Consider the following 13,870-nt stretch of genomic DNA (forward strand, 5'->3'; position numbering starts at 1 on the left):
CCCAATCCGTCTGTCGATCTCCGGCTCCCTTCTCCCATCACTCGCGTACAAGACCCCGAGATACTTGAACTCCTCCACTTGGGGCAGGAACTCATCCCCGACCCGGAGTGGGCACTCCACCCTTTTCCGGCTGAGAACCATGGACTCAGATTTGGAGGTGCTGATCCTCATTCCCGCTGCTTCACACTCGGCTGCGAACCGTTCCAGTGCGAGCTGGAGGCCCTCACCCGATGTAGCCAACAGAACCACATCATCTGCAAAAATCTGAGATGAGATTCTGAGGCCACCAAAGCGAAAGCCCTCCACCACTTGGCTGCGCCTAGAAATCCTGTCCATAAAAATTATGAACAGAACCGGAGACAAAGGGCAGCCCTGGCGTAGCCCATCACCCACCGGGAACGAGTCCAACTTATTGCCGGCAATGCGAACCAAGCTCTTGCAACGGTTGTATAGGGATCGAATGGCCCGTAGCAATGGGCCAGACACCCCATACTCCCGCAACACCTCCCACAGGACACCCCGAGGGACACGGTCGAACGCCTTCTCCAAGTCCACAAAACACATGTAGACTGGTTGGGCAAACTCCCATGCACCCTCAAGTATCCTGGAGAGGATAAAGAGCTGGTCCAGTGTTCAGGACGAAACCGCATTGTTCCTCCTGTATCCGAGGTTCGACTAGCGGATGAACTCTCCTTTCCAGCACCCTGGCATAGACTTTCCCAGGGAGGCTGAGGAGTGTGATCCCCCTGTAGTTGGAACACACCCTCCGGTCCCCCTTCTTAAAGATGGGGACCACCACCCCGGTCTGCCAGTCCACAGGTACTGCCCCTGATCTCCACGCAACATTGCAGAGGCGTGTCAACCAGGACAGCCCTACAACGTTCAGAGCCTTCAGGAACTCGGGGCGGACCTCATCAACACCAGGGGCTCTGCCACCAAGAAGTTGTTTAACTGCCTCAGTGACCTCGCCCCCGGAAATTGGTGGGTCATTCCCCTCATCCCCAGACTCTGCTTCCTCCTCGGAAGACGTGTCAGTGGGATTAAGGAGGTCCTTGAAGTATTCCTTCCACCGCCTGACGTCAGCAGCGCTCCGCCAGCACTAGACACAGTGCAGGTAGAGCACCGCTTTCCCCTCCTGATACGCCTGACGGTTTGCCAGAATCTCTTCGAGGCAGTCCGAAAGTCTTTTTCCATGGCCTCTCTGAACTAATCCCACACCCGAGTTTTTGCTTCAGCCACTGCCCGAGCCGCATTCCGCTTGGCCTGTCGATACCTGTCGGCTGCCTCCGGAGTCCCACAGGCTAACCAAGCCCGATAGGACTCCTTCTTCAGCCTGGTGGATCCCTTCACCTCTGGTGTCCACCATTTGGTTCGGGGATTACCACCATGGCAGGCACCAACCACCTTGCGGCCGCAGCTCAATGCAGCAGCTTCGGCAATGGAGACGCTGAACATGGTCCATTCGGACTCAATGTCCCCAGTCTCCCTCGGAATGCTGTTGAAGCTCTGCCGGAGGTGTGCGTTGAAGATCTCGCGGACTGGGGCCTCTGCTAGACGTTCCCAGCACACCCTCACTACGCGTTTAGGTGCACCAGGTCTGTCCAGCGTCCTCCCCCGCCACCTGATCCAACTCACCACCAGGTGGTGATCAGTTGACAGCTCAGCCCCTCTCTTTACCCGAGTGTCCAGAACATATGGTCGCAGGTCTGCTGATACGATTACAAAATCGATCATCGACCTACGGCCTAGAGCGTCCTGGTGCCACGTGCACTTATGGACACTCTTATGTTCGAACAGGGTGTTCGTTGTGGCCAAACTGTGATTAGCACAGAAGTCCAATAACAAAGCACCGCTCGGGTTCAGATCAGGGAGGCCGTTCCTCCCAATCACAGTCAGGACCCGTTCCCTGACCCTAAGGCGCAGGGAACAAACCCTCTCGTCCACCGGGAAAAACCCCAACGTACCGGCAGCAAGCTGAGGGGATATTAGAATACCCACCCCAGCCCGCCGCCTCTCACCAGGGGCAACTCCAGACTGAGACAGAGTCCAGCCCCTCTCCAGGAGACTGGTTCCAGAGCCCAAGCCATGCGTAGAGGTGAGCCCGACTATATCTAGCCGGTACCTCTCAACCTCACGCACTAACTCAGGCTCCTTCCCCACCAGAGAGGTGACATTCCATGTCCCTATTGCCAGTCTTGGCAGCCGGGGGTCAGTCCGCCAGGGCCTCCGCTCCTGGCCGCCACCCGGCACACAATGCACCCGACCCCTATGGCGCCTCCTGCGGGTGGTGGGCCTGCGGGAGGATGGGCCCATGTCTCCTCTTCGGGCTGTGCCCGGCCGGGCCCCATGGACTAAGGCCCGGCCACCAGACGCTCGCCCTCGGGCACCCTCCCCGGGCCTGGCTCCAGGGCGGGGCCCCGGTAACCCTGTCCCGGGCAGGGTAAACTGTTCCCTCGATATCCTTTTCATAAGGGTCTTCTGAATCGCTCTTTGTCTGGTCCCTCACCCAGGACCAATTTGCCATGGGAGACCCTACCATGGGGCAAAAGCCCCCAGACAACATAGCCCCTGGGATCCCTGGGACACACAAACCCCTCCACCATGATAAGGTAGCGATTCAAGGAGGAGATTTTTGACACATTTTTAATATGTTTACCAGAAAAAAATATGAAAACTTGTTAGTTGGCTTATTGTAGCCTATGTGAGTTTACTGTGCGCTTTGATGTTTTAGTATTTCAACATTTTTAAACTAGTCACAGAGTTTTATTGGAAGATATTATACATTTTATTTTACTTTAGAGTCTGTGACGTAGCCTGATCTTCAGTAAATGGTTACAAGAAATTCATGTGACACTACGACCTTACAGAGAGGGGATGCTGGCTAATTTGGATGTCCAGTGAAATTATTGAAGATCATCTCTTGCCTGAGAAGGCTTAAAGACGTCACAATGCTGCTGTCCCAATTGAGATATGGAAAATAATACATAGATAAGAGATGACAAAGAAAAAAATTTGTATTTTTGTTAAAAACATCTTTTTTATACTGTGAAAAGTAAATCAGACTCTTGTGTTTTTATGCACAAACTCAAAATACAGATCTAAAAAACATGAAAGAAAACTTTCCTCCTCTTCTGAGAATTTGGCTCAAATTGTGCCAATAAATTTCCCAGTGAGCAGATCCAGCTGTGTTGGTAACACTTGACGTAATGCTTTCCCAGGCTAACGTGAATGCTAATGCCAAGTCTGAAGCAGCCACGATGTCCTCACTTTGACGGTTTTTGTACTGCAATGTGTGCACACAAGCATACAAAGACTTGAACATACACACTCAAACTCACGTGTGCACACACAGACACACACACACAGCTGTCCTTCAGCGGTCTGGAGATAAGAGCCGTTATTGAAATCCCAGCTCCCTAACAGCCATCAATTACTCTGTGTGTGTGTGTGTGAGTGTGTGTGTGGCAGCTCGTCAGGCAGCTCTGTGCGTGTCTGCCGAGCAGCGCTGATACGTTTTCTCTCTCCGCTGGATTATGAGTTCCTCGGGAAAAGAGGCGACGTGCCTTATCAGTCCTCCGGCTGGGCGATAAAACACAGCGCGCACACACAGATGTCGAGCGTCGTTATGTGGCTGCAGACAGAGAACGGTGTGTGTGTCTGCGAGTGTGTGTGCTTCACTGTCAGCGCAGCTGAAATGAAGCCCAAACCGTGCACCAGACTACATTGACTTTCTCTAACTCGTTACATTTTTTAACCTTTTATGAGTGAAAGTAAAATCATAAGGTACAGGTGGGCTCACATTATGCAGCAGGCTTTTGTGCAACACTTCAGCTGCATTAACACAGCTTGCAGCTGTTTTGCAACCTTGACACCTTTACACCTTCACTCTTCAGCACAGCCTGAACTCTTATAGGCAAGCTTATAATTTCTTTCAGTAGTCTTCAGGAATAGTTCTCCAGGCTTCTTGAAGGACAATAAAAGCTCTTCTTTGGATGTTTCTGCCTTTTGTTCTGTTCTCTGTCAGCATGATCCCACACTGTTTCAACAATGTTGAGGTCTGGGCTCTGGGGACGCCAATCCATGACTGATAGGGTTCCATTGTATGTTTTTCTATCTAGGTATGTTTTTTACTGCATTAACAGTAGGGCTGCCACGATTTGTCGACTAGTCACGATTACGTCGACTATCAAAATCGTCGACGACTGATTTAATAGTCGACGCGTCGTTTGAAACTTTGTACGATCACGAAAGACGCAGGAATAAGTGGCAGGATTTAAGAGTGTAATAACGGACTGAAACAGAAGATGGCAGCATTGCATGTACAAGGATGTCAGCTACCGTTAAACCCCGAAGAAGAAGAAGAAGAAGCAGCTGTGTCCCAGAATTCATAGAGCGGCCCACCGCAGTTTCCAACAATGGCGGCAGCTAGTTAGTTTTAATGTTACTCTTATTATTCTTTCTGGGTCACAAAATAAACGTTTAACATATTTTCAGGCGAGAATGTAGCTGTGTAAACCTCAAATATCTGCTCAGTTTATCAGGACACCACATATTTTCAAAAGCGCTCCGACGTTTTCGGAGACATCTGTTACCCACTAGCTCGTTAGCGAGCCGGGGGCTAGGCTCACTAGCGCCGTGAGAACACCGGACTCCCCGCAAATCGTTTTCAAACCCACCGCCGTCTTTCGCTACTCAGGTTAAATATATATGAGTCACTTAGATAACTTAAAATGTTATTGTTTGGCTTTTTTTTTAGTATTTTATTTGTTCCTGAGTAAATCAGTTTGTCTGAGATTAAAGTTATAGTTTTTACACAGCTGAATAAACGTCAAGCAGACAGCTGATTATCAGAAGTGTGAGATGCTCCAGAATATACTCCAGTGTCCTGTTATATTTTAGATAGCAAGGAGTTTATTAAACTTCACCGAAACAATCTGCAAATTTCATTAAAATGTAATAAACTATCATCTTGTCTTTATTTTTAGTTAGCACAGACCTTAAACACTTAAAGCTGTAAGCTAATGATAGTTATATAAGAGCAGATGCTGCTGGTGCAATAAGCTGTAGTTTTACGTCTAATGGATGATGATCTGATTAGTCGACTAATCGCAAAAATAATCGGTGACTAGTCGACTATCAAAATAATCGTTTGTGGCAGCCCTAATTAACAGTGTGTTTGGGATTATTGTCATGCTGAAAAATGAATGAAACTGTTGCTAATCAGATGCTTTCCAAATTAAATTGCACTGTGGTTGAAAATCTCACCGTACTTTTCTGTGTTCATAATTCAGCAATTTTAACAAAGCTCCCGAACACCCTTGGCTGAAATGCAGCCCCAAACCATGACAGAGCCTTCACCATGTTTTACAGATGGCTGTAGACAATGTTGGACCTCTTCTGTACATACTGATGATGATTTGATCCTAAAAATCACTCTATCAGACCTGTTACCACTGTGTGACGGAGGTGTGGTCCCTGGCGTAGCTGCAGGGGAGGGGTGGAGCGGTGAGCCACAGGTGGTGGCGATTGTGTCATGAGTGTTTTCCTTCTGTGTGTCTATATAGTGACGGCAGAGTCGAGCGGGAGGCGGGCTGGACCGGGACGAGCTGTCACGGCGCATTGTTATTATAAATAAAAACGTAAACGTGAGCAAAAACGGTGTGTGTGTCTGTGTGTGTGTGTGTCGCATACATCACACACTGATTTTAAATCCAGTTCTTGTATAATTTGGACTCCATTGATGGTTATACCTTGAGGGTTGTGAATGAAAGGAACGACCTGTCTGATCTGTACCCCTATTGGTGTTCTGTTATTGAACTTCTGTTCTAACCACAGCTTATCCATAATGAAGGTATTCATAAGTCCAATTGGCACCTGTACCCACATCGGATCGATGACTGATTTTGTAATCATATCATCACACCTGCAGCCATATTTCTTGGATACGTGGGTAAAGAGAGGTGCTGAGCTGTCAACAGCTCACCACCTGGTGTTTTATTCAACATTTTGGTTCTCAGATCTTCTTCAGGTCAACTTGTGTATGAGTGTAACTGATTGACCTCATTTAAAGTTTTAATACTGAAGAACTTTCAGTGAAATCTGACATGGACATGGACAAAAGTCTGATGTGAATAGAAAGAAAAATGCACCAGATGTTCCAGTACATTTTAAGCTTCCCATACAAGTGAAATGCTACTGGCTTTTTTCACAACCCTCCAAACACCTGTGGATGTGCGCCACTGGTGTGTGTCCTGCCCGGAATGCCAACTTGTTAATCAGCTGGCCATTCCAAAAGCGCCTTTGCGCCCGCTCCCTCTAATGGAGGTCCTGTTTGAACGTACAGTATTGGCATGGACCTCATCGGGCCGTTTCCCCGGAGTGCACGCGGTTATCGCTTTGTACTAGTTCTGGTGGATTATGCAATGAAATACCTGGAAGCCGTGCCACTGCGAACCATCTCTGTGAAGAGCGTGGCGCAGGCCCTGTTTCAGGTCATCTCCCAAGTCGGTATCCCGAAAGAGATACTGACCTACCAGGGCACGTCGTTCATGTCTCGCACACTGTGTGAACTGTATGACTTGTTGGGCATTAAATCTATTCGGACCAGCGTCTACCACCCTCAGACTGACGGACTGAATAAGACTTTAAAGTCCATGATTCGAAAGTTCATTCACGAGGATGAACGCAATTGGGATCGTTGGTTAGACCCTCTGTTATATGCAGTGTGGGAGGTGCCCTAGGCCTCCACTGGATTTTCTCCCTTTGAACTGCTGTTCGGCAGGAAGCCACGTGGGGTGCTCGACCTAATTAAAGAAAGCTGGGAGGATGGTCCGAGTCCCGCAAAAAACGAGATTCAGTACGTGTTGGACCTGAGAGCGAAACTCCACACTTTGGGGAGGTTATCATGGGAGAATTTGCTCCAGGCTCAGCAGCGTCAGCAGCGCCTGTATAACAGAGGGGCTAGACTCAGGCAATTTTCACCGGGAGACAGAGTGCTTGTATTACTCCCTTCTTCTAGCTCAAAGTTACTCGCCAAATGGCAAGGTCCCTTTGTGGTCACACGGCGAGTGGGGGACGTTGACTATGAGGTCGCACGGTCGGACAGGGGAGGGGCCACGCAGATTTATCACCTCAACCACCTGAAAGCATGGAGGGAGGCTGAGTCTGCTTCTCTGGTGAGCCTGGTTAAGGGGAGAGATGAGTTGGGGCTGGAGGTACCAAATTCTATCATTCCCGCCTTCCTCCATTGTGATGACCATCTCACACAGGCCCAGAGAGTGGATGTTGCAGCGTTGCAACAGCACTTTGCGGACGTGTTCTCCCCCCTGCCCGGCCGAACGTCTCTCATTGAGCGTCATTTTGAAACACAGCCTGGCGTGACAGTGCGTTCACGGCCCTACAGGCTCCCTGAACACAAAAGGCAAATTGTTCAGAGGGAATTGGCTGAAATGCTGAAGATGGGAGTAATAGAAGAGTCACACAGCGCCTGGTGTAGTCCCATCGTTCTCGTGGTGAAGAATGATGGGTCTATACGGTTCTGTGTCAACTATTGCAAAGTGAATGAGGTGTCACTGTTTGATGCTTATTCCATGCCCTGGGTCGACGAGCTCCTGGACCGGTTAGGCACGGCCCATTTTTTCACGACACTGGATTTAACCAAGGGCTACTGACAGATTCCTTTGTCTGCAGAGTCCAAGGAGAAAACGGCCTTCTCCACTCCATATGGTTTGTACCAGTTCATCACGCTTCCATTCGGCTTGTTCGGAGCCCCAGCCACCTTTCAGCGCCTCATGGACCGGGTGCTGCGTCCACACGCTGCGTATGCTGCCGCCTACTTGGATGACGTGATCATCCATAGTGACACCTGGGCGGAGCATGTGTAGCGGGTGGCCGCGGTACTGGAGTCCCTGAGGCAGGCGGAGCTCACGGCCAACCCGAAGAAGTGTGCGGTTGGACGGAGGGTGGTTCAGTATTTGAGGTGCCACTTGGGGGGTAGGCACAGGTAGAGAAAACGGCGGCTCTAGCATCCTGCCCGCGCCCCAAGACGAAAAAGGAGGTGAGACGATTCCTGGGGCTGGCGGGTTACTACCGCCGTTTCGCGCCGGGGTTTGCGGAGCTGACCAGCCCCTTGACTGATCTCACCCGCAAGGGTGCTCTGGATCTGGTCCAGTGGATGGGGCCGTGCCAGGCAGTGTTTGTGCAGGTGAAGAAAGCTCTCTGTGGAGAGCCGCTGCTCCACACTCCTGACTTTTCCCTCCCTTTTGTTCTGCAGACTGACGCCTCGAACAGAGGGCTGGGGGCCGTTTTGTCCCAGCAGGTACGGGGGGTTGACCGGCCCATGCTCTACATTAGCTGGAAGCTGTCCAAGCGGTACAGCACTGTGGAGGAGTCCTTGGCTATATGGTGGGCAGTCGACTCCCTTTGCTATTACCTCCTGGGGCGCTCATTCACCCCCTGCTCGGACCATGCCCCGCTGCAGTGGCTCCACCGCATGCCAACGCCCGGATCACCCGGTGGTATCTGGCTTTACAGCCCTTTAAGTTCAAGGTGCTCCATAGGCCGGGGCGCAGATGGGCGTGGACGATTTCCTCTCTCGCTCGCGGGGGGTAGGTTTGGCCGGACGGCTCCCCAGCCTCAGTCGGGCGGTGGGGGTGTGTGGCGGAGGTGTGGTCCCTGGCGTAGCTGCAGGGAAGGGGTGGAGCGGTGAGCTCAGGGGGGTGGTACCGGGACGCAGGTGACCCACAGGTGGTGGCGATTGTGTCATGAGTGTTTTCCTTCTGTGTGTCTATATAGTGACAGCACAGTCGAGTGGGAGGCGGGCTGGACCGGGACGAGCTGTCACGGCGCATTGTTATTATAAATAAAAACGTAAACGTGAGCAAAAATGGTGTGTGTGTGTGTGTGTCTGTGTGTGTGTGTCGCATACATCACACACTGATTTTAAATCCAGTTCTTGTATAATTTGGCATACCTCAGCCCTTTCTTCCAATTTCCCTTTCTTAAGAATAGCTTCTTTCCTTCCACTGAAACCATTCTTCCCTCGAATTTTTGTAAGTACTCGCTGCACACCATGCTGAGATATCTCAAGCTTTCAGCTAATACACAGGTGTCAAACTCCAGGCCTCGAGGGCCAGTGTCCTGCAGGTTTTAGGTGTGTACTTCATCCAACACAGCTGATTTAAATGGCTAAATTACCTCCTCAACATGTCTGGAAGTTCTTCAGAGGCCTGGTAACGAAGCAATCATGTGATTCAGATGTGTTGACCCAGCGTGATATTTAAAACCTGCAGGACACCGGCCCTCGAGGCCTGGAGTTGGCCACCCCTGAGCTAATAATTCTTTGGGAATCAACTTGTTAGTGCAGAAACACTATTTTATCTCTATCAGACTGTTGTTTTTGGCATTTTACAGAATTCAGCTTCTAACAAGATTCAATGTTTCAGCCATTCAAGAAATTGGAAGAAATTATGTGCTTTTGTGACATGCTGCTACTAACCCAGAGACACAATTTAAGATGTGTGTGTTATGTGTTGACACACTTTTTTCTGCTTGAATGATTCATAGGCCGGTGTTAAGTGGGTAAACAAACAAAAAACACCCCTCTGAAAATGGCCAGGTACAAGGACTGGACTGAAAAGAAGTGAAAAAAACAGCCAATAAAAAACTTGGAGGATTGAAGGCTGTCTCAACACTCTGCACAGCACTGTAGCTCAGATGCATAAAAAAATCTATTGACATTATTGTAGAATTTGGAACATTTGTCTTTTTATCAGAAAGTCACGTCTCTGACAGAGGTTTTCCCCTCTTTCCCCAACAACTATGTTGTTGTGGTCCCCAGGTCTGCCTTCAGTAAGGGAGCGGGTCCTGACTGTTGTTTATGCCTATGCACCAAACAACAGTTCAACGTACCCAGCCTTCTTAGAGTCACTGGGTGGAGTGCTGGAGAGTGCTTCATCTACGGACTCTATTGCTCTGCTGGGGGACTTCAACTCTCACATGGGCATTGATGGTTATACCTTGAGGGTTGTGAATGAAAGGAACGACCTGTCTGATCTGTACCCCTATTGGTGTTCTGTTATTGAACTTCTGTTCTAACCACAGCTTATCCATAATGAAGGTATTCATAAGTCCAATTGGCACCTGTACCCACATCGGATCGATGACTGATTTTGTAATCATATCATCACACCTGCAGCCATATTTCTTGGATACGTGGGTAAAGAGAGGTGCTGAGCTGTCAACAGCTCACCACCTGGTGTTTTATTCAACATTTTGGTTCTCAGATCTTCTTCAGGTCAACTTGTGTATGAGTGTAACTGATTGACCTCATTTAAAGTTTTAATACTGAAGAACTTTCAGTGAAATCTGACATGGACATGGACAAAAGTCTGATGTGAATAGAAAGAAAAATGCATAGTTAAACCAGATGTTCCAGTTACTACTGACTTTTTTCACAACCCTCCAAACACCTGTGCTCACTTTATCAAAGTATCGTCTTCTCAGACCTTCATTAGGTTTGCTTTTGTACAACAGCAGCTGGAATGCTTCCAAACTTTATGTGAAGTTCTTACTTGAAAAGGAGGCAACAACTCCTGCCTGTTTGAACTCGTGTTTTTCAGGCATGTGAACAAATTGCACAGCACTACAGATGATATTTCTTGCTATTCACACATTAAATGCCCATGACAATCTCTGGAGTTTTTATATTTAATGCAATTCTATGAATTCACTGATCTTTTAGTTCATCAGCTTAATTAAAACACAAAGGTTAAAATTTGTGTGTAGTGTGTGTAAAAGTGTGTACAACAAATCAAACGGAGTCTGTTTTCTGAAGTATCCCTGCTCTGGTTAAAAAGAAAGAAAGAAATGTAGTGAAAATGTCAAAGGAAATGATTTGTGTTACACAGTGAGACCTTTTTCTTTGCAGAAACCTCATGTGGTTTCAGTCTGACCTGCTCTCATGTGGTTTTTCTCTCCATCTACAGACATGGTGGGCTGAGCGGCGTCCTTGAGGCAGACGGCTCCGTCTGAAGCAGAAACCAGCGGAAGGCAGGCCCGCAGCATGGTAAGGTTAAAGTTCAATTTCAAGTTTATTTTCCTCTGAGCTGTCGGAGCTTTACCTACAGACTGAACTTAACCCTTTAAGACCTACCATAGAACCAAGTCCGCCAGAGCTTATATTATATTTTTACATGCTGTGGAGCCATTTTTGGGAGCATTTCAAGTTGCTATACATCAATACAACCATTACAGCCTAAATTTTAATAATATGTCTGCATTAGGTGCATAGTAATTACATAAATTGCAAAAAAGTGCAATAAACTACAAAAAAATTGAAAATCGTTTTTGTTTTTTTAACATATATTTCTAGTTAGAGAAATTTAAGAGGCTTATCCCTCAAAACTGTAAATACAAAAAAGTTGCACAAACTAGTTTCCCACCACAGGAAATTTATTTTGAGTGTCTTCATAGTTTTATTTTTGAGATACAACAATTTTTATACACTGCAGGAAAAACGAAAATAAATATTATAGTGCAAATTTGCAAAATAACAGCATATGCATCAAAATAAACTATTTCCAGCAGTGCAATATGAGTCCTAAGCATCCCAGAAACGACACAGAAAGTCATAAACTCAAACATAACTTTTTAAAACAAGTATAGGCTCATAAGGCCCCGATCGTAAAAAAAACTACATTTCCGCAAAATGACGTCACTTCCGGTTTCGGGCAGGTCATGCGGTCATGTGATAGTTCGCGCTGATGGACGTAGGAAGTGTTACAAACAACTGATCGGATCGGCGAATTGTGTTTCTGGAATATCATGTTTTTGTTGCTGCAAGTGATTTTTATGCAGTTTTTGCAAAGCTATATGTGGAAGGAAACTGTGACCTAGGACAAGCTGATGGCATCAGATGTAAGTACAACTCCTCCGGTTTCATATGCAAAAAAAATTATTGCGCTAGCTTACGTGGTTGCAGAGCTACCGGGATTTAAAAATAGTTACGCAAAATGGAGCGTGCCCGCTCCGATCGGCTGTAAAGGGTTAAGTGATAATCACTCCATGCAGAATGAAGTTGAAATGATGATGAAACTTTTTCAACTTAATGTAAGATTTTTAGAGAAAGTCTGAGTTTGGTATTTACGATACAGGAGTCGGGAAACATAAATGAAAATGTTGGATAAGCAACAAAGATCGACCGGTCGATTGTTGTTCCCCTAGACAGCTACTGTAGCCAATATTTCCAAGAGTTTTTCGTGACATGAAATAGCAGTCTAAGCCATGACCTCAGTGGTTTCAGAGTAACTGTTTGGCAGTTACTCTTTAGAAGCTAATTATTTGTTGAGTTGAATTTTCAAGGAAGTGACCACAATTACCAAAGTAAAACATCAAAAAACAAGAACAAAGGTTGGTGATTTTAGATATAATTAACAAAACCAAAAATTGCATACAGTATTTTCCGTCACACCTGAAAGGCTGATTGCATATTGTCTTCACCACACCGGTGGGCAATGGGGATGACCAGCTTTATGACCACAATAAGTCAAGTATAATTTTTAAATTGATGCCATAGATGTAGCTACTAAAAATATCGGTGACTTTGACCTCAACTTTAAATTTGAGGTTACAAGTTCTGAAAATCTTGTGAATGCAGTAACTCTCTCAGAGAAAGATCTGAACTAGGATTTATACCATAAAAGCTTCTAGGTGAGGGGCAACACTGAAGAGAATTAAATCAGCAATTTGATTTAATTAAATCATATGTCCTTCCTAAATGAGGAAGGACATATGATATTAAATAATCAGGCTGCATGCCCTGGGGTAGCTTGTTTGCTTCTAAATTTGGACATGTGAATCAAATTTCCTTAATTGTGGTGTTGCTTTGTTGTTGTTTGTTGGTATATATCTGTTGGTGTCTGCGTACATCTCAACACTGTAGCACAACACAGCAACAAGCAAATAGGTGCCGTTTAGAGTGCGTTTAGAAAAAACAGCAAACCTTATTGGCAGAATGGTCAAAAGTTTGGGCGCTACAACCTCAAGTGTGTTCACTAGGGGTGGGCGGTATAAACGGTATACGGTAGAAACAATATGAATTTGGCCAACGATAGAGATTTTGACTATACTGCTCTACCACGATAGCACATGTTGATGGTGTCATCAAGCTGCACCTGTTTTGACTGAAAGCATCACAGCGGCTGCAAGCATGAAGAGGAGGAGACGGTGCTCATAAAGAAGAACGGTGCGATGCCGGTCATATGCACCTGGTTTGGGTTTAAGCAGTTGGATGTTAAGCAGAAAAATATTATCTGCAAATTATGCCTGGCGACAGTAATAGCGAAGAGACGAAGCACGTTTTGGAATATGAGGAAAGCCAAAAACTGCGCTTCCTCCACTTTCATACCATTGATTCATTAATGTTGAATTCTCTCGCAGCTGCTCTATTCCCATGTTGTTGCAGCATATTAATGACTAGCCTCATATTGTGGATGGATTTACTCAGCTGTTCTCCTGACTGAAGTTTAGTTAGTTTACAGCATCTTGCCATGCGATTGCATTTGTCCCTAATCATCAGGAACCCTCCCGTTAACTTTCATCGAGTGGAAAAAAGTTAACATTCATCCTCCAGCGTAAATGTGTTTATGTTATGCTAACATAGCTGTGTTGCTAGCAATCACGTAGCACATCATTATATACCAGCTAGCCCAACATCAGTAACCCTAAAAAAGTCACTGCTGTTTAGTTTTCTGTCTTCATTTATGTTGGAAGTGATAGCAGAGCTGTACGTTTTAAATATAGCCACAAAGTCGCTAAGTTGGCGACACTGCACGAGGCTCCTGACTATGGTAGCTGTAATGCTCCAACAATC

General features: G+C 46.7%; 1 protein-coding gene across 1 annotated transcript in view; it reads left to right on the plus strand.

Moving 5' to 3' along the window:
- Positions 1 to 13,870, plus strand: part of LOC101470062 (BCL-6 corepressor) — an 84,827-nt gene that overhangs the window by 14,218 nt on the left and 56,739 nt on the right. Inside the window, exon 2 of the mRNA XM_024798869.2 lies at positions 10,986 to 11,065. Coding sequence (XP_024654637.2) covers positions 11,063 to 11,065 — 3 coding nt within the window. The 5' untranslated portion in view covers positions 10,986 to 11,062. The remainder of the gene's footprint in view (positions 1 to 10,985; positions 11,066 to 13,870) is intronic.

This window comes from Maylandia zebra, linkage group LG23, assembly GCF_041146795.1.
Source record: "Maylandia zebra isolate NMK-2024a linkage group LG23, Mzebra_GT3a, whole genome shotgun sequence".
Taxonomy (NCBI): Eukaryota; Metazoa; Chordata; class Actinopteri; order Cichliformes; family Cichlidae; genus Maylandia; species Maylandia zebra.